Raw genomic sequence first — 22,095 nt, 5'->3', positions numbered from 1 at the left:
TAGATTCACTTGTTGATAGACATGTATTTGTTGTTCATAATTTTTATCTTTACCTTTTTCTTCTTCTTCCTCTTCTTAAAGAATACCTTTCAGCATTTCATATAATACTGGTTTGGTGGTGATGAACTCCTTTAGTTTTTTTCTTATCTGTGAAGCTCTTTATCTGACCTTCAATTCTGAATGATAGCTTTGCTGGGTAGAGTAATCTTGGTTGTAGGTTCTGGCTATTCAGCACTTTGAATATTTCTTGCCACTCCCTTCTGGCCTGCATAGTTTCTGTTGAGAAATCAGCTGACAATCGTATGGGTGCTCCCTTGTAGGTAACTAACTGTTTTTCTCTTGCTGCTTTTAATATTCTCTCTTTGTCTTTTGCTCTTGGCATTTTAATTATGATGTGTCTTGGTGTGGTCCTCTTTGGATTCCTTTTGTTTGGGGTTCTGTGTGCTTCCTGGACTTGTAAGTCTATTTCTTTCACCAGGTGGGAGAAGTTTTCAGTCATTATTTCTTCAAATAGGTTTTCAGTATCTTGCTCTCTCTCTTCTTCTGCCACCCCCATAATTCAGATGTTGGTACACTTGAGGTTGTCCCAGAGGCTCCTTACACTATCTTCAAATTTTTGGATTCTTTTTTCTTTTTGCTTTTCTGGCTGAGTGTTTTTTGCTTCTTTGTATTTCAACTCTTTGACTTGATTCTTGTGGTCCTCTAGTCTGCTGTTAGGTCTCTGTATAATATTTTTTATTTCAGTCAGTGTATGTTTAATTTCTAGTTGGTCCTTTTTCATATCCTCGAGGGTCTTGCTAAATTTATCGGCCTTTTCTAGGAAATTCTTGAAAAACCTTATAACCGTGGTTTTGAACTCTATATCCAGTCGTTTGTTTTCCTCCATTTCTTTCATTTGTGATCTGTTTCTTTGTCTCCGCATTTTAGTTGCTTCCCGGAGTTGGTAGAGTAGCTTTGTGTGGTAGATGTCCTCTAGGGCACAGTGGTTCAGCCTCCCCAGTTACCTGAGGTGGACACTCTTGGTGCACCCCTTTGTGGACTGTGTGCTCAGCCTTGTTGTAGTTAAGTCTTGATTGTTGTTGGTATCACTGGAAGGACTTGACCTCCAGGCCAATTGGCTGTGAGGATCAGCTGTGTCTACACTGGGAACACTTCTGTGCTGGAGACACTCTTATGAGACAAGACTTGCAAAATTGCAAAAGCCTCTGTGCTCAACTTGGATGGGGTGGAGTTTCAGGGTGGAGCAGACAGCCTTGGTTTCCCGTCAGCCCTGCCCTATGAGGCCCCTGGGTCTCAGTGTCCCTCGGTAATCGCTGCAAGCACCTCTGAGAGAAAGCCACCTTCGAGTTTCGCCCATTGCCAGACAGTCTAGTTTCTCCCCGAATGAGTCGGGGTTCCCAGAAACTTGCCCGGAACTGGAGTTCAGCGCAGTCGGGAGCTTCTGTCTCCCTCCTGCTTTAGAAAGCCAGCCATGCACTCAGCCTCCCGTGCATTCAGCAGTCAGTCCTCTCTGCATGCGTGCTCCTCCAGACCTCTGCCTTCCAAAGCTCCCGAGTCTTAGTGTGCTTTCTCTTTTCCTGACAGTCCAGATTCCCCCCGAATGAGTCTGGTTTCCCAGCGTGTCGCCCAGGACTGGAGTTCAGTGCAGACGGGAGCTTCCTTCTCCCTCCCTCTTTAGAAAGCCAGCCGTGCACTCAGCCGCCCGTGCATTCAGCAGTCAGTCCTCTCCATGTGCGAGTCTCCGTACCTCAGCCTTTTGCAGCTCCTCTGAGTCTCAATGTGCTTTCCTCTTTTCGGCTAGTTGTAGATTTTCCACTCAGCCAGCTTTCCTGTGGTTCTGGATGGTGTCCATTTTGTCTTTTAATTGTAGTTTTGATATTGTTGTGCGAGGCAGCAGTTTAGGTGTTTACCTATGCCACCATCTTGGTTTCTCCCTGGGTTAATTTTTAAGGAGTCAGCATGTGTGGGTGAAGGGAGTAAGAGAAGGAATTATATATATTCTACTACGTTTTCTTATACAGGGGAGTCATCTGTGTTGGGTGAAGGTAAGGCCTCTGGCACCAGGTCTTGGGACTTTAGCCACCCCCCTGTGTGTTGACCTTCTTAGAGAGTGAGCAGGAGACCTGAGGAAAGGGACAGCAGCTTCTCGCTAAGAGGATGCTTTCTTAATTTAGCAAATATTTCAACTTATTTTATTTGTCGTGCTCTGTGGAGTGCCGTGAAAACAAAGTAAATGTAAAACTACAATACAAGGAAGTGAGTTTATGAGCAAATTGCTGTGGGAGCATGGAGGAGAGCAAGCTCACTGCTCGGGGAGATGGACAGCAGCTGACGCCTTCGCGGAGGGATGACGTGAGCTGGTCCTCAGGTAGTGAGTAATGCTGGGGGTCTTGATCCAGCATCTAGAAGGGTTCAGGAATCTGGAGAAGTGCTGTGTAAATTAATCAAGAATCCAAGAGACAACATAATTTTGAAAGGCATTTGGGGGAGTCAGAGAAGACTTAGCTAAAGGAACTAAGTTCTCCCTTGTCTCAGGACCCCTTGCTTTTTATTAACACAAATTGTCCTAAGGCAAGGTAGATATACACTTCAAAGGCCAGGGTTTGGTACACAGAATCCATTGTCAGATTATCAGGTTTGGGAGAAACTGCCTTCGGCTGTTCAGGTGTTTGGCCAGTAGGAGGCAATAACATGTAGATTGAAATGCCTTCAGCTGTCTGGCAGCAAGCAATCATCTATGCAAGTCTTTCAGGTTTGGGGAAATGCCCTTAGCCATCTCCAGATGATTCAGCCCTGCTGACATGCTGGAATTGGCTTCCTTCAAGTGAGCAAGGGTGGTTTCTATGGAATTCTCTTTGCTGCATCTACCTATGAATTCAGACACTTTTTTTTTTTTATTACAGAATAATTACTTTTTTTTCTTTATTGATTAAGGCATTACACATGTGTCCTTATTCCCCCCCCCCCCCCCCCGCATTGCCCGCCCCCAACTCATGCCCTCACTTCCCTGGTATCTGTGTCCATTGGTTGAGCTTATATGCATGCATACAAGTCCTTTGGTTGATCTCTCCCCCCAGATACTTTATTTTTTAATGATGGGGATGATGGATTGATACAGAAAACTCCAAGGTCAGTCCTCCTAGGATATCATAGGATGATCTCTATAAAACAGCTTAAATTGATTAGAGTCTTGTCTTGAAACTCTTGACACTACCACTTTCGGAGAAAATTGTTAATTTGTTATTTTTTAATAACCAGTGAATTTTACACTTTTTCTCTTTTGATTCTTCAGTACCATTGATGGTATCTTCCATTTGTTCCTTTCCTGTTTCATGTAATAGACTTAACTAGAGCCTACTTCTAGGACTCTTTGTGTGTGTGTGTGTGTGTGTGTGTGTGTGTGTGTGTGTGTGTGTGTGTGTAGTTTATGTGGAGCCTTCAAGGCTAGTTTCTGAGTAGCTACCAACTCTACCAACCCTGTTCAAGTTGTGCAAAATATACTTTAAACTTTAAATAAAGGTGGATGAAACCTATTTGTACAGCATGGTGCCTTTAATTGATATGCTTTACATAAGAGCTAAGATTTGATAAAGGTGCATTTCTGGTGCTAACTTTGATTTTGATGCTTCATTGAAATTTGGCTCCTCTCTCCCAAGGATCACTGACTTCTCTGCATTTATGCCACCATATTAGTGATGTTATTAGTAATGTCTTTCAGCAAGTCATAAGGTGGAAATAGCATTAATTGCAAATTATAGCTTCCCCATAAAACCAATGAACTTGGGTGAGCTTTTTATTTCTGTGCCCTGTCACTTTGATTCATACCGCATCTTACTTTTTTTAACTGCTGCCACGTGCATTTCTCAGCAGTGTATTTTTCATGGCCCTCGTACGCAGTCACGAGAGTGAAGCAGTATAGGACCCAGCAGGGCATGCGATGTGTGCCATTAATTGCTTACCTCTGTGAGTGAGGAAGGAGGCCAGAGACAGATTTTCTTCTATCCTCTGAGACGTTTGATAATAGCTCAACGCTGCACTTCCTGGAGTGTTTCTTTGTGATTATAAAACACGAATGGAGAGACTTGTTAGGAAAAAAATGAAGAATTTTTTAAATTTAGTTTTTGTTTAAATATATTTTTATTTATTTCAAAGAGTAAGGGAGAGGAAGAGAGAGATAGAAACATCAATGATGACAGAGAATAATTGATCAGCTGCCTCCTGTATGCCTCCCATTGGAGATTGAGCTTGCAACCTGGGCATGTGCCCTGACCAGGAATTGACACCAACACCATGACCTCCTGGTTCATAGATGGACACTCAACCACTGAGCCATGCCAGCCAGGCAAAATGAGGAATATTTTTAAAGTGTTTTTTAAATGAATAGTAAGTATCAAATATACTCATTGCATTGGCACTCACTCTTGGTCAGTCATCTTAGACCAGTGGTCGGTAAACTGCGGCTCGCAAGCCGCGGTTTGCCGCTCTGCTGACTAATGAGTTTGCCAACCACTGACCTAGACTCTCGATTCCAATAATTACAAGCTGTTGTTGTTCCTTGTGATTAAGCCCCTATCCCAGTGGTCAGCAAACTCATTAGTCAACAGAGCGGCAAACCGAGGCTCGCGAGCCCTATGTGGCTCGCGAGCCGCAGTTTGCCGACCACTGTCTTAGTCCCAAGTTTTTTGTTTGATCTGTTTTGTTTTTATTTTTTACTTATTTATTTGTGTATGTTTTTATTTATTTTAACATAGTTTTATTGATTTCAGAGAGGAAGGAAGAAGGAGAGAGAGATAGAAACATCAATGATGAGAGAGAATCATTGATTAGCTGCCTTCTGCACGCCCCCTACTGGGGATCGAGCCTGCAACCTGGAATCCTTCAGTCTGCAGGCTGATGTTCTATCCACTGAGCCAAACCGGCTGATCTGTTTTGTTTTTAGATGAAAGTGCGTGGCTGGGTGTACTAATTGGAGGTTGAGTCTGTAATCACACTGCAGGAAATTTGGAGATATGGGTATTGTTTAGTCTGTGTCTGCCTTTAAAGTGGCCACCATCTATTTTTCTTTCTATTCATGAACATGTTCATCGTTTAAATTCCTCTTACTGATCAGTTGATCCGCACTTGAAAATTGTGCATAGTGAAAGGGGTCCTATTGTTATATCGCTTCCAAATCCTATTTGCCATTTGGCCTTGAGCTTCTTATTTGCTACTTGTTCTTGAATAAGTCTCTTAGCCTTTTGGTGCTTTGCTTTTTTCACATGTAAAATACAGAGATGGAGTTTTTGTGTAGACCGGGTGACCATTTCTCTTTGTCATGCTATACAGATATGAACAACTATAATCATTACTTTTCCTCATATTATTATTTTACATAAAATATATGCAAATCCCAAATCCAGATGCTGCTTACTATTATTTGTTTGTATATGTTTCTTTTCTAAGAGGCTCTGGATGAAATTGATAAATTCACTCCTCAGACCATCCAATATATTTAATATCTTAAGAGCAAGAGGAGAATACTGGTTCTTCAGGGATGTTGCCCCAGGAAGTGATTGTAGGTGGGAAATGAACATCCATAAGCCGAATGAGGTATGAGCGTATTGGAGAGCTATTTGAGCAATCCTGGTAGTGGCATCTCATTAAAGAGTAAGTTATGCTTTCCTTCTACCTTGGATGTTAAAGCTTTATTAACACTGGGTTTGAAACAGCTTCCAAAAAAAAAAGCAACCCTAAATGCTTAAGGGATTTATTATAAAACTCAATAGTACCGTTAATTTCCATGGATGCTTTAAATTGCTGGGGTAAACAATGTGTTCAGCAAGGAAGCAGGATCCTGTGTCCTCCCAGGAGCCTGCTTGATTGTGCCATTGGTATCTCCTTCTTTAATTAAACTTGTCCGAACATAGGATCAGCTAAAGTGTTTACTGTATAAATATTTTCATTCCCCGTGTGCAAGTTTAAAACCCTGGTAAAAAGAGTTTGCCATCTGTTAAGACCCAAAACATGTGGTGTGCTGTTGCATAAAAATAAGCTGCACATTATTCACAGAAAGAATCACAACATGTGTCATATATTGGGGGCTGACAATAATCTGTGCTGTTTTAGAATGTCATCACCTTCTCTCTCAGTGACAGTATGACCAGTAGTGCTTTGTTAAAAGACAAGATAGTCTATAAACATAATGAAATGAACATATGTATTTTTATTCAAATGAAAACAGATTTATCTGAATATAAGTTTTACTGATAAGAAATTACAATGTTTTTGATACTTTCAAATTATTTCTAGGAGTTTTATGTTTAAATCTCCCCACCCCCCCAAAAAAAATTTAGTCATTTCATTTAGGCAAGAACTTCATTCTGTCCCTGCATTGCCATTCCCTCAGCCTGTGGCAGCCTCGCCTCTGATTCTCGTAGTCACTTCCTACTGCTACTCCTGGCCTTTCCACGTATGCCCACTCACGGCAAGAGAACCTTCCCAACCTCAGGCTATCTATGGTCAGCCACTCATTTAAACCACCAGTTACACCACAGTCCTAGTTCTTCCACATCCTTACCAACAGTTGGTATGATCAGTATTTCTAATTTTAGCCTTTCTAATAGATATATAGTGGTATCTCATTTTGGTCTTAATTTGCATTTCCCTGGTGACAAATGATGTTGAGCATCTGTTCATGGACTTAATTCTCATTCTTATTTCTTCAGTGGTGAAGTATTTGTTCACATTTTTCCACACCCTTTTTTATTGGGCTGTTAGTTTTTTTATTGAGTTTTGGGAATTCTTCGTATATTACTAGAGGCCCAGTACACAAATTCGTGCATAGGTGGGGTCCAGCCAGCCCTGCTCCTGATCAGGGTCAGGGGGGTTATTGGGGGCAGGGCTGGCTGGAGGCTGGGGAGGAGAGGGTCGCTGGCAGTTGGTCAGCTGGCCCCGCCCCCTGGTTGAACTCCCGGTTAAACTCCAGTCAAGGGGACAATTTGCATATTAGCCTTTTACTAGTGTTATATAGGATTTTTATAACACTTTTATCACATAAACAGCTTACAAATATTTTCTTTCAGCTTCTAGCTTGTCTTTTCATTTTCTTAATAGGCAGTAGCTTTTGAAGATTTTTTAAGAATTTTTAATGAAGTACAATATATGAATTTGTTCTTTTATGGATGGTGCTCTTGGAGTTTTACCTAAGACAGTGGTCAGCAAACTCCTTAGTCAACAGAGCCAAATATCAACAGTACGATTGAAATTTCTTTTGAGAGCCAAATTTTTTAAACTTAAACTTCTTCTAACGCCACTTCTTCAAAATAGACTCGCCCAGGCTGTGGTATTTTGTGGAAAAGCCACACTCAAGGGGCCAAAGAGCCGCCTGTGGCTCGCAAGCTGCGGTTTGCCGACCACTGACCTAAGAGATTTTTGGCTAACCTAAGGTCACAAAGCTTTTCTCTTATTATTTTTTTGGAACTTTGATATTAATATAGGCACTCCAGCTTTCTTTTGGTATTATTAGTCTGGCAAACCATTTTTCTTCCATTTGCTTTTAACTTGTGACTTTATATTTGAAGTGTACTATTTGTAATCAGCATATAGTAGGGTCTTTTTCATTCAAACTAAAATTATTTGTCTTTTAATTGTGTTATTTAATTGGGTATCTATATTTAGTGTAATTATTGATTTGATTGGATTTAGATCTATCTCTTACTGTATGTTTTCTGTCTTACATCTCTTATTTGTTGTGTTTTTTCTCTTTCTCTGCCTTCTTTTGGAGTAATTGAAACATTTTTACTAGCTACATAACTCTTTGTTTTGTTACTTTATTGATTGTTTAGGGTTTATAGCTTACATTCTTATCACATTCTACCTTCAAGTAATATCATACTATTTCACATATACTATATAGAACCTTACAGTAATATATTTCTACATTTCCTGTCCACATTTGTTAATTTTGTCATACATTTTACTTTTACTCTAAGGCCTATAGTATATTGTTATTTTTGTTTAAACAATTATTTTATTTAAACTAGTTAGTTATTTAGAGAGATTTAAATAGTAAGAAAGAAAGTATATTAACCCATATAGTTACCATTTTCAGTCCTTACATTTTTGTGTATGGAGATCTATAGTCCCAACTGGTTTCATTTGCCTCCTGCCTGAAGGATGTCACTCAATATATATTGTAATGCAGGCCAGTTGGTGATGAATGCTTTCAGCTTTTGTATGACTGAAAAAGCCTTAATTCTTCTTTGTTTTCAGAGATAATTTTACTGGGTATAGAATTCTCAGTTGAAATTTTTTCTGTGAGTACTTAAAAAATATTGCTCTACTCTCTCCTCCTATTTTTTTCTAGTAAGAAATCTGTTATCATCCTTATTTTTGTTTCCCCATATATAACATGTCTATTCTTCCTGTCGACATTTAGAATTTTCTTTTTATTACCAGATTTGAAAATTTGCTCTGAGGAATCACTGCCCTTCATTATTTAACATACATTTATCTTCTAAACCATTGTTACACATATGACACGGAAATATTTAGAAAAGAGATTTTGTTTTTAAAGTATGCTCTCAACCTTAGTATTTGAAGATGACATTCCCTCTTCTTTATTTTTATATCCACTATTTCTTTTACGTAAAAGCAATGGCTTTATTTTTCAATATATATAATTATGGGTTTATGTGTCTGTTACTGATCCATATTCACATATGTTTGCAAAGAAAAGCTGGTATTTTCTATTTGTTAAAAGTATACGAAATAGTTTATCTGTCACTTTATCATTCTGCTATCCCTCAAGTGACTCAACTATTTCTTATTCCCCAGAGCAGGGGTCCTCAAACTTTTTAAACAGGGGGCCAGTTCTCTGTCCCTCAGATCTTTGGAGGGCCAGACTATAGTTTAAAAAAATAACAACAATGAACAAATTCGTATGCGCACTGCGGGCCCTGGACGAGTCCGCTGCTAAGCAGGAGAGGCAGCGGCACCCGGCGGGCCGGATAAATGTCCTCGGCGGGCCACATGTGGCCCGCGGGCCATAGTTTGAGGACATCTGCCCCAGAGACCCAAATCTTTACTGTCAGGTTGCTTATTGGTCATCTTATTGTGTCTACTGCCTCTCCTACAAATTCTGTCATCTCAGGTTTTCATTTTTATCACATAGGGAGAAACTTTGGGATTTTTTTCATTGCAATGGTCAGCTTGTATTTAAAAATTTCCACTTGGATTTGGTGAAATCTCAGATAATGTCTAAAAAAACATGAATGACATATAACTTCTATCTTAAAAGATACAACCAAAAAAATCAGCCAATATCAATGCTGACAAACACTAAGCATATAGATCCTTGTTGACATCTGAACATGCAAATAAAAGAAAAGAGATAGTATTAGAACTAAGCTTATAAATACCTAAATTACTTATTTCTATAATATATACTAATCTTTAGATAAATATGAGATATTGCAGAACAAAATTGCCCCTCCCTCCATTCTTCTTATTTGTTGGTGCTTGGGAATGTCTATTTTGTTTCAGGTTCCCCTGGTAATTCTGATATACAACGAGGCTTGTGAATTATTGTTTTACTTGACATTACTGGGAAATCAACATTGCATAGAAGCAGAGACTTAAAGATGTCTTTAAATCCCTTTAAACACTATTTAAACAAAATTAACAGAATTTGGTAGATATTTTTTTCTAAAATACTTTTTATGCATCTCCATCCACCTTTTAAATTGTATGCTGCACGGAATTTAACTTTTCTTGGTGATTGGAGACAGTAATGCCTGCCCTGCCCCACTCCCTTTTTTAAATCCTCACCTGAGGACATGGTTTAGAGAGAGGAATGGAGAGAGATATCGATGTGAGAGGGAAACATTGATTAGTTGCCTCCCTTAAAGGCCCTGACCAGGCATCGAACCCACAGCTGTGGTATGTGCCCTGACCAGGAATCAAACCCGGCCAGGGCAGTAATGCCCACCTTCATGGACATCAGTTATTGTGCACGATGCTTTTCGGGGCTGTTGCCGTGCCTCGCCCTGTTTACCTCTACACCGTTTGGCCCGTACTTCAATACTGTCTCAGCTGCCTTTGTTTCTGGTGGTTTTTGTCTTACTTTAGTCTCTCAGCTTTTACTTCTGCTGCTCAGTGTACATCTGATTCAAGCAACCCTCACTCCTCTAAGTTGTTACTTGTAATTAGTTAAGGGCTCGAGAACCAGAAGAGCAAGGTGGTTAGAATTATTTGTAAAATAACATTTGGGGAAGGAGGCTATTCCCTCGTGGAACAACAGTGCACGTGGAGATGCAATTCACAATGCTGGAAGCGGCTGTTGGTCAGCCTGGGGCCTGAAGCACTTTTGTTACGTATAGAAAACACATCACTTAGCCTCTCTGAAATTTCTAATATAACATATGGGGCCACATCTGTTAAAGGATTATTACTCTAGGAGGGGAGTGATGTATAATTTATTGAAATAAGCCTATGGGGACACAGCGGACTACATTTAATAAACTGGAATACTTGCTGGCGCCTTTGACTGCTCTCAGCTGAATCCCACATTAGTTCAATAAGAGGGGGCAGATGAAAACAATTGCCCTTTATATAATGTTTACTGTGTTGCATTAGTTAGCGTCTCTCAGCTGAAAAATATTTATGCTAACTCTTGGGATTAAGCTTTGAATATTGAATCCTGCTGGTGTGTAGCTGATATTTAATTCTGAGGAGCACGGAAACCCATGATTCCTCGGCTGCAGGGGGCGAAGGAAGGGCGCGCCATCCTGCTGCCCGCCGGTGTGCAGTCATGGCCGGCAGGTAAGAGGGTCTCCCCAGAGCTGCCCACTTTTACCTCGGCTCCCAGTACTCTACCTTCACGGTAGGTAGCACTAGGGGACATAGCCTCAGACACGGTTCTTTTTGGGTCAAACACATTAATTTCCCATTCTCACAGTAATAATACAAAGACGCCTGCCAGAAGAATGCCCACAGCTGGCTGATGGTTGGGGATCTCAGGAGCAAATGGCATGGCTCTTTCTCCATATGAGAGCAGTTTAGGCCAGACCCCAACGTGAAGCATAGCGATGGGGTACCATTCACAATTCCCACTTTTAAAGTAAAAGGACTGAGGGCGTCTACCCACGCCCCCTGCCTATGCCTCAAGGAGCCCTGGAAGATGAGGCTTGCTTTCCCTGGACCCAGCAGACAAAATATCATCAAAAATGCTGGTACTGGACTCTTGAATTTTTGCACTGTTTCCTTCTTTTTTATCATTTGTCTTGATTTCCTCACTGCCAGACAAATTTAGAGTTTTTTTCCTAATATTCATTTTGAAAAGAAAAGCAAAATTAGCTTCTAATTCTACTATAGGAAGATTAAACTATGCAGTGGGGTCTGCTTGGGTTAACTCTTTTTTTTTTGTTTGTTAAACCTCACCTGAGGTTATTTTTCCATTGATTTTTAGAGAGCATGGAAGCGGGGGAGGGGAGACAGAGAGAAACATGGGTGTGAGAGACACATTGATTGGTCGCCTCCTGCACACTCCCTGACTGAGCCTGCAATGGAAGTATGTGTCCTTGACTGGAGTCGAACCCAGGACCCTTCAGTTTGCAGGCCAATGCTCTTTCCACTGAACCAAACTGGCCTGGGCTATTTGGGCTAACTCTTAATTAACATGAATAATACTGCAGTGAAGCATTGCATGATTATGTCAGCTTCAGGCTGCATCTCAGAAATAGAGCACATTTTTCTTCAATATCTTATTTTGGTTTTACTTTTCCTTCCCTTAAATCATTTTGCTTTTTAGATTACATTTCTTCAAATCCCACCTTTGGAGACCTATAACAAAAAGCAGTATTTTATATTTTATGGGGTTCTGCTCGAAAACAGACAGTAGGGTTTGGGGAGCAAAGGAAGTATAGTGTTACCCTATAGCTCCTTGGTTCTTTGTTGACTCAGGAAATACAGATTGGCGAGAGGTATAGTGTGCCAACGTTACTAGTTGCCCAGAATTTCTGCCAAGGAAATATTTGACCATAAAGCAAATGTGGTATCTTAATAATAATTTCTCAAATATTCGTTAGTAAGGTGTGTCATTCACATCCATTTAACTGAAGAGCAGAGTTTTAAATAAAGTGAACATAAGGGATTGTAGATGAGAGTCATGATTAGCACTTACATCTTTTATGCTCCTTTGTGGTTGGTGGGTGGGGGTCAGAGAGTACCCCCATCTCACGGCAGTGAGCTTGAACAGGTTGCCTGAGAAGGGCAGCGCGGTGGCTCACACCCTGGCCTCCAGACTCTGTGCCCTGTGATCGCCCTGCTCAACCAGGGCGACTCTGTGTCATGTGTCGACAATGGGTCCTTGAGACACAAAACGAAGGAAAATTACTCTGGTTATTTAACTACCGTTATCCTGTGACACAAGTAGTACAAAGTTCAGCTGCTTCCTTTACTCAACATAATGCTTATATTGATACTTCATTCCACTCTGTTGGCACTCTCAAAGCCCCTGGGGGCACCCTGGTCTCTTAACTTCGGAGCCAGATGCCAGAGATACTACAAAAGGGTCAAAAGCATGGACATTGGCGTCGAGACAACCCCAAGCTCCAGTCTTAGCTCCTACTGTTTACAATTGGTGCAGTCTGAGTGGGCTACTCACATCTAGTAGAGTAAGTGATCAATAAATGTTATCTGTGGTTACCAGCAAATAATCTGATAAGGCATTAAGCAGTGATTCAGAACAGAAAAGCAAGTTCTCTGTGACATGTTTCTGTTCTGTTAAAATGAGCTAAACTTTGCAGTCAAAGAACTTCTTTTTTTGTGTGCAGCGTAGAGCCTCTTAAGCCTGGTTGAGTGTGAATTGCCTCCCAATAGGTAGATGGTGGGGAAGGGTGCTAAAAACCAGAATGAATTTTATTTTGAAAGGTATGATGTGATTATGCCCAAATTCTTTTCATACTGTTGTACCTATAATGAGAGTCTTTATTGAGAATCATGTGGCTTTTCTCTTCTTACAACATTTTTAAGTTGTTCTTGAGGTGGAGTTTACATACAGTTAATCCAGACTGTATGTGTCCAAGTGTGCAGTGCTGAGTTCTGACATGCGCAGAGACATCTAGAGTTTCTCCACCACAATTATGATCTGGAACTTAGTGACCCCCAAATTCTCTTGTACCTTTTGTAGTCAGTCCCTTTCCCTACCTCCCAGCCTCTGAAACCATTTATCTGTTTTCTTTCCCTACAGTTTTCCATTTTCCAAAATACTCTATAAAATCATCCAGTCAGAAGCCATTTGAATTTGGCCTTGTTCACCTAATAAAATGCATTTGAGATGTAGTCTTGTTACATGTATTCGAATGATGTAGTCTTGTTACATGTATTCGAATGATGGCTATACTATTCCATGGTATTGCTACGGCACACATTGCCTATCCATTCACCGTTGATGGACATTTGGGTTTTCTTTGATTTTGGCTGTATGAACAGTGCTGTGGTGAACATGTGTGTAGGAGTGTGTGCGTGGATGTATGTTTTCATTTCTCTCGGGTAGGTAATGGAGCAGGATTGCTCGGATGGCATTCTAAGGAATTTTGTTTTCATTTGGTATGCTCATGGGGTCCATGGGTGTATTTTAAGCAGAAAGATCCTCAGGACAGTGAGCGTGGGGTCAGACAGGAAGCAGGGAGAGGATGGGGAATTGTTGCCTTTCTATCCCCGGTGGCAGACACTATTTTCATCGCTCTCTTCCGTGGACCGGGTCTAGGACATAGTAATGCAAACACTCTGTCTTTGTTGGTGGACCACTTCTCCCCGTGCACCATGACATAAAATCACCTTCCTCGACTAAGTGGAAATGAAAGGGGATCACCATTCATCTATAATAATAAAAGTGTAATACACACATCGACAGAACGGTCGAACAGCAGAACAACCATCAGGACGACCACGCTATGAAATGCACTGGCGCCAGGCCAGCCAAAGCTGGTGCCATGCGATTGATCAGGGGAGCCCCCACCATCACCCCACGACTGCCCAGCAGAGGGAGGCCCAGGCCACCCTCTGCCGGGCAATCGATCGGGGGCGGGGGGGGGGGGGGGGCGGGGGAGGGGGGCTCCACGGAACCAGGGAACCGGGGCTGTGTGGCAGCGGATGCTGGCAGCGCCAGTCCCATGCGGGTGCAGGCAGGTGGCGGGGCTGGGGCTGCGAATCTGGCAGGCAGGGGGGAGGGGAAGGGGGAGGAAGGCCTATCCTTGCATGAATTTAGTGCATGGGGCCTCTAGTTTTTATATAACCTAAGGATCATTAGTGCTTTTCTCATGCCTTTAATTACTCGTATTTTCCTTCTTTTCCTTTTTATTTACTCTTAATGTCTCAATCATGGCATGGCAATAGAAGTAAGGGTTTCAAATGCAGCCAGTCATTTTTTCCCCCTTCTTTGCAGTTTTGGAAAGGGATAAAATACTTGTAATGGCAGTGATTTTTAAAAGACAAGGTTTAATATAACATGGACAGCTTCTTCCTAAACCATTTTTTAAAATCCACAACTAAAAAATTAACAATGCATTCCAGGGCCCTCTAGGTCTACTTTGAAATATTATTAACATGCTTTAAATCAACTGAAAATTAGAAGCACAGGGTTTTCCAGTTCAAAGAGACCTTAATAGAACTAGTCATTTGTACATAAGAAAATTGAGGCTTAAAGAACTTGAGAGAGTTCTCCCTGGTCCCGTCACAGCCATGGGAACTGTCATTTTGGCAGCAGGACCACATGCCTCCCCAGAACAATAAGAAAGAGATCCCTGTGTTTTTATAATTGGGAAAAATTGCCTTGGGCTTTTTACACATTGAAAAATTAAAATAGTCATGATAGGACAAAACTTGAATTTTGGAGAAAGGAGCAATCATAGGAGCTATTAAATAGGAAGATACATGAAAAGATGGGGCAGTAATTTCTTGGTAACCGGTGCTTTGAGATTTTTAATATTTGATCTATTTTTGTGATGAAATTGAAATATTTTGACACTAAGATCCAATCTGGCTGTTTAGCTGGCATATTATTGTAATGTTGACTACTTTGGATGTCCTGAACTGTCAAGTCTTTTTTTTTTCCCTTATAAATAGTTAATTTTAACTTATAGCATGGGAAATGTATTTGGGGAAACGGATGATGCTAACAGTAAAACCCCCTGCTCAGATGCACCCAGGCCCCCTGATCCTGTTTGCACTGCTGACAGACTTATCCTGCAAAACCAAAATGAGCAATTGAGAGACATGAGCCAGTGCTGAGAGGACGAGATCGCTCCCATCCTATAAATCCACATCTCAGTCAGAAGTCACTCCATTTTCCATATCCTCGGCGTGCATGCTAACATTGAAAAGGCCCAGTATCCCCTATTTTTCAACCTCTGCGTTAGGCATTTATATTTTTCAACACTAGAGGGCCCGAGGGTTCAGGAAGGGGAGAAGAGGAAGGTGGAATAAACAGAAAGGCATAGCAACTTCAGAAATTCACAAGGAATGAAATAAAGGGAAGGCGGTCAAAGTGTCAGTTTATTACTGATGAGAGCTGATTTAAAGGACGGGGCTGAGATGAGCAGGAATAATAGGTTTCTTAATACTGACCCCTAGAATTAGACATGCTCGCCCCTCCAGGCAGCATGGAACAGCTCTGCCTCTCCTGTGGAGGGGAGGCCAGCTCCCTGTAGGATGCTCAGGGCCTGGTGTTTGCTCCTGGGAGGAAGAAGGGGATGGCACTCACCTACACAAGCTTGTCCCTTCCCCCAACTCAGTAATCAGATGCTGTGGGGGAGGAGCTAGAGGCGGAGTTTCCTGGAAACATCCCTCCTTAGAAACCGTGCTGGTAGGAAGTGAGTGTCCCCTTCCTCCTGGTGGAGGAGAGGGGGATATCAAGGGACGGGCCCTTTTGGAACCACAAGGGCCACATCTGTGAAGTTAAATTTTCTGTATCTGGGAAGTTGAGAGAATAAAAGGAGACATAGGTAAAGCTCTGGGTATCGCGACTGGTTTGCTTTGTGGCTGGTTTGCTTTACGACAACAGAGGAAATGCTAAAAAAAACATACAATTCCATTCAGTCTTCTGTATGGATACTTCTACATGTTCCTTCTTTGACCTATTTTATTTGTGATTTGGATAACCAGATAATGATGGGACCATTCTCTGAAATAGGGTAAATATAAGAAAGGTTTGTGAGGAATAGTGAATTCCATTTCTGACCTACTGAACATGAGATATCTGCGCCAGAAATCATAGGCACTTGGATTTATGATTTTTGTAATGCAGGAGAAAATGAACTAGTTAATTTGCAACTCAGTTTAGAAATTAAGCAGGTAAACCCCTTTAGAGTGCTGGAGACTGACCTTTGAGAGCACAAGATCCCAGGAATCTGCAGAGGGCAGGAGCCACTGAGGAGAGTGGGCAACACAGAAGTCAAGGAGAGGGACCATTTCAGGAAGGAGGGAAGAGTCAGTGTGTCAGATGCTGCCGAGGGATCGGGTCAGGTAGGATAGGGAAAGAAAACAAATGAACGTGTAGATAAGGCCATAGGCATTATAGCTCTCAGGTAAGGCGCACTTACTATATGCCAGGCACTGTGCTATTGTATTTGCTCATGTACAATATCAACTTAATTCCCAAACCACTACCCACATTTATAGATTAGGGAAATGGGAGTCACAGCTTGACTTAGGTCACATAGCTAGAACATTTCATAGCTTGGACTCAGATCCCTGCCATCTGACTTAACTACTGAGCTCCCCTTCCTTCTGGAAGACTCGCTTTTGCCCATGTGTGGGTGGAGCATTGTGGGTTGAGAGGGAAGCAGGCGTGAGGGCAGGGGAAAGAGAGGACAGCAAATGGAAGAGGGTAGGCTGAGGTTTGCCTTGCTTGTTGGTTGGTTTGCTTTAAGACAGCAGAGGCTTCTGCACTATTAAATGGTGAGAGGGGCTCAGAAGAGAGCCGGAGAGTGGAGAGCTCAGGGAAGAGGTAGAGGCAGTGGGCAGGTGTGCGTGTGTGCGTGTGGAGCGTGTAACCTTGGGAAGGAGAACCCCTCCTCTTCTGTGACAAAAGTAAAATGAAAAATAAAAACCTCTGTTTTCTTTCAGTTAAGAAAAAGAAGCCTAAACTATTAAATAAATTTGATAAGACTATTAAAGCTGAACTTGATGCTGCAGAAAAACTCCGTAAAAGGGTAGGTTGATGTTTTTGTTTTGCGCAGAAATGTGCAGTGATTAATTGTTAAATAAACCCAGGCATTACTCTTGATTTGTTTAAAAGAAAAATGTTCAGAGAAACAACCTTTGAATAGAGTGGGTTTTTCCCCAGCAACATCAGTTTTGCATGTGAAAGGAATCAAATGAAAAGAAAAATTGCAGCTGTGATGGCCAAATAGAAGTAGAACTTACCTTCAAGCCAGCTGACTTGGGAGTCAGCCCACTTCCATCACATTCTAGTCCTGTGGCTTTGGGCAAATCACTTGGCCATTCTGAGCCTCAGTTTTAAAAAATGAGAATAATAATCATACTTCCTATTTGGTTTTTTGGTAAAGATCAAATGAGAGTAGGGGGGAAAGCATCAATACTGTCAAGTACCATGTAAGTGGAGGTTTTAATTTCATAGCACCTCAATCCAAAAGAAAACATAGGTAAGTCCAATACTCTGGGTAGTTACTGTTGGCTTAAAAGGCATTAGGTTTCGCATTCTTCTCACTTGGGGTTAACCTCAGGCACCTCCAGTTTTCAGGGTGGTTTTTATGTTTTACTTTGTTATCAGTTAATTTAAAATATTATTTACATTTGTTTCTAGATATTACAGTGGTGTGTTGTTGGGTTTTTTTGTTTGTTTTTATTTTGGTTTTTTGTCAATCTTCACCTGAGAATATTTCCCCCATGATTTTTAGAGAGAGTGTAAGGGAGGGAGAAACATCGATGTGAGAAAGACACATTGATTGGTTGCCTCCCACATACACCCCAGCCGGGGCCCGGGAACAAACCTGCAACCCAGGTACATGTCGACACTATACCACTGAACCACACTGGCCAAGGCTAGATATTACAGTTTTTTTAAAACTGTGAATTGACACAGATGGAAGTTATTTGTATATTGAATTCAGACAGGAATGGAGAGGGAGAGAGAGATAGAAACATCAATGATAAGAGAGAATCATTGATTGGCTGCCTCCTGCATGCCCCCTACTGGGGATCGAGCCTGCAACCCAGCATGTACCCTGACCGGAATTGAACCCCGGACTCTTCAGTCTCCAGGCCGACGCTCTATCCACTGAGTCAAACCGGCTAGGGCTATTTGTAGTCTAAACTCTGTCATAGTTATCTAGTTATTGGGCCAGATATTTATTGTATGTAATGACATCTTCATTTAATAATCTACTTGTTCTTCATGGAAATTTCTCTTTCTCTACTCTGTACTTGAATTTATACTCAGTGTAATACTCCGTAGTTTTCCTGTAATATCCTCTTTCTATCAGTAGACTTTGGTTGCAAGAAAAGGGACCTTGGACTGTAAGTAAATAAGCAACCATAATAAAAAAAAGAAAAGAAAAGAATAACAAGTAAGAAACTGACATGGATGGGACAAGAATGTGCTTCCCACACGTTTATTGGGAATGTACCAGCAAGTATGAAGGCTTCTGCATTACCCTTATTACCAGCCAATAAAAACACAGTAACACCAAAGAATGTTGCAGTCATTGTTCACTAAATTAACCCCATGGAATGATTTCTGAGTCCATCGTGCTCAACTCTATAAAATGAAGCCATCTACTATTTTTAGGAAATTTGCATTTCTTAATAGAAGTGAAGCAGGAATCCTCTTTTTCTATCACCTTGTTTGGCATTCTCCACTTCCTCTGTATTAAATGCCATATATGTACATGTGGAGTGCCTGTTAATAGGTGACTTTGGGGATAAAGAACAAACAGCTTTAGAGAAGGATTTCGATGTAATTATAATGCCTAGTAACGGCTCAGTTATCAAGGGGCAAATAGGTCGGGGGGACATAAACGTGCTGGAACAATCCATGGAGTATCCTCTGGTTTTTGCTTATTTGGAGAAATTATGATGCTTTCCTTAAGGAGCACCCTGCATCTATAACAGAATACATAAAGGAGGAAGAAGTGGCCATGTAGGCTATTCTTGCTTTTGAAACAGCGAGGAGCCAAATTATTGACTGAATCATCAATTATTGACTAAGTCTTTTAGGGTTGTTTTACAGCTGGCATTTTCAAACTAGAGGCCCAATGCACCAAATTCGTGCAAGAGTAGGCCTTTCTTCCCCCAGCTGCCGGCACCGGCTTCCCTCTGGCACCTGGGACCTGGGACCCGGGCTTCCCTCACAGCCCTGGCTTCATCCGGAAGGTCATCCGGAAGGACGTCCAGTCTAATTAGCATATTATGCTATTATTATTATAGATGATGCAACTGACTCCACTGGAAGAGCAGGGTCCCAGCTGCAGGGTTGTGAGAGAATTGCCTTGCAGCCACAGGAAGCTAATGCAGGATACTTAGAAAAAAGTCACAGAGAAAAAGATATTTAACATGAATTCTTCATTCCTTAAAGTCATTCACAGAAGAAATAAAGCAGTGGTTTTAAAAACGAACTGTTATCCAAAATATACAAAGAACTCATAAAATTAAACAATAAGAAAACAAATGATTTAAAAAACAGATCTTAACAGACACCTCTCCAGATGACAAGCATAAGATGCTCCAAGTCACATGTTATCAGGGAAATGAAAATTAAAACACCAATGAGATACCACTGCCCACCCGTTAGATTGGCTAAACTCTGATCACTGACAACACCAAGTGCTGACAAAGTCGTGGAACAACGGGAGCTTTCATTTATTGCTGATAAGAATGCAGAGTAGCACAGCCACTTTGGAAGACAGGTCTGTGGTTTCTTACAAAGTAAACATACTGTTACCGTACAATCCAGAAAGCCTGCTCTTTGATATTTACTTAACCAAAGGAGTTTAAAGCTTACATGCACATAAAAACCTGTACATGGATGTTTATAGCAGCTTAGTTCATAACTGCCAAAACTTGGAAGCAACCAAAATGTTCTTTATAGGTGAATGGATAAATTAACTGTGTTACATCAAGACAACGAAATAATACTCAGCACTTAAAAAAAAAAAAAAAAGGAATATCAAGCCATGAAAAGACATGGAGGAAACTTAGATGCGTATTATGAAGTGAAAAAAAAGTGAAAAAAGCTAATCTGAAAAGGCTGGCTACTGTATGACTCCAATTGTATGACATTCTGGAAAAGGCAGAACTATGGAGACAGTAAAAGCATCAGTGGTTCCCAGGTGTGAGTGGCAGGCAGGGGAGAGGGGAGAGGGATGAACAGGCAACTCGTAGAAAAATTGTAGGGCTGTGAAACTGCTCTGCATGGTACTATAATGGTGGATACAGACCGTGTGCATTTGTATTTTAATCTAAACCCCTAAAATGTGCAACACCAACAGTGAACCCTAAGGTACATCCTGGACTTTGGGGGGTGATGCTGTGTCAGTGTAGGTTCATTGGTGGTAACAAGTGTACCCCTCAGGTGCAGGGTGTTGATCTGTGCTTGTGTTGGGCTCCAGGGCATATGTGAAATCTCTATATTCTCTCTTCTCAGTTTGGCTGTGAACCTAATACTGCTCAAAAAATTAATACTGTGAGAGGGAGAGCAGATTTTAAACAGTGATACAATTACTTCTGACAATAAATATAACTTAGAGAATGTGTTCTTGGCTTGATTTAGCTCTACATCCAAGTCCTCATTTACTCTGCATTAACCTGCCTGTCTACCAGGTAAAAGACGTATCTGGGATGCTCCCCATTATCTTGTGCTGGCACACACCTCCTTCACACAGCACAGTAATGATCATCATCATCATAATAACAATAATAACAGGTAACATTGTTCAATGCTTTGTGTTTGTAGACATATAGTCTTGTCTACAAGAAGTCTCTGTATGTTTTCAGATTTGGCCTTGACAGCAGCCCCACAAGGTAGTCAAGGGCCTTCACGATCCCCATTGAACAGATGAGGCACCCAAGGCAAAGTCATCAGTTACTTGTCTTAAGTCACACACCTTCCAAGTGATTCCCACCAGTCAGCCTGGCTCCGGGCCTGCGCTCAGAACCACCGCACTATGCACCTGTTTCTCACCAGCCCTCAGTGCCACTGATGGCCTGTGAGAGGGTAAAAGAACCCTCCTTCCACAATGTCTGGGTAAAGGAATGATTGTAAGGAACTGGAGCAGGCAAGTTGTCTCTGGAAGTAGGTGGAAGTAGCAGTTGGTGGGCCGTACAGTTTACTTTGCGCAGCCACACTGTGAGGTGTGAAAACCCACTCAGTGAGGGGCAAACACATAGAAACCACAGTGAGTTTGCATTTACATGTGGACTGAATGGATTTATCAATTTATAGGCAGCTGAGGGTCTGGGAAAGTTTAACTCTGCCTTTATCCCGTGGCTCCAAATATCCTAGACCTGCTGCTTCTGTTAGACGCCAGGACATGTGTGTGTGACCCTGTGGAACGGTGCTGATGGAGTGGGTGGGGAGAGGGCTCCTTGGCCCGGTGCCAAGACCCTCACCTGTGTACCTGTTGCGCATCCTCTGTTCCTTTCTCTGCACTGGTGGTCAGAGACCTATCGCAGGTGCTTGGCCCATCTCCTTAAGGATCCATGTGAGCCCTGGGAGAGGTCCCATGACACAGAGGCAGCAAGGCACGGCAGGCAACCAGATGGGCCAAATCAACCCTGATGTCCAATGGGTGACCGGAACCACGGTCACCTGGCCCTCGCACCCTGCATCCTTATGCCCCACTATTTCCCCAGGTGCTTCCGACTTCTCATCACAGACCCAAGACTTCTAGCTGCCAGCAGTATTTTCCCCCAACTTAAAACCTAAATATTTTCTTTAAGAATGCATGTAGGAATTCATACAGATAGAGGGGAAATGCAATTTCTTTTAAAGAAGACTCATATTACATTTGTCATGTTTCTTTCTGTCTTTTGAGAGATAAAGTATATTTATGTGCATTTCTAGTTTTATGTTTCCAGAATACAGTTAATTTTTTT

General features: G+C 41.7%; 1 protein-coding gene across 8 annotated transcripts in view; it reads left to right on the top strand.

Moving 5' to 3' along the window:
• The window catches only part of ASPH (aspartate beta-hydroxylase), a 170,907-nt gene that overhangs the window by 112,835 nt on the left and 35,977 nt on the right, over positions 1 to 22,095 (top strand). For all 8 annotated transcript variants that reach the window (XM_080647084.1, XM_080647083.1, XM_080647081.1 and 5 more), the window contains one exon: positions 17,107 to 17,192. In XM_080647084.1, coding sequence (XP_080503210.1) covers positions 17,107 to 17,192 — 86 coding nt within the window. The remainder of the gene's footprint in view (positions 1 to 17,106; positions 17,193 to 22,095) is intronic.

The sequence above is a fragment of the Plecotus auritus genome (assembly GCF_963455305.1).
Source record: "Plecotus auritus genome assembly, chromosome: 11".
Classification (NCBI taxonomy): domain Eukaryota; kingdom Metazoa; phylum Chordata; class Mammalia; order Chiroptera; family Vespertilionidae; genus Plecotus; species Plecotus auritus.
This window is presented reverse-complemented; position numbering and strand designations above follow the sequence as displayed.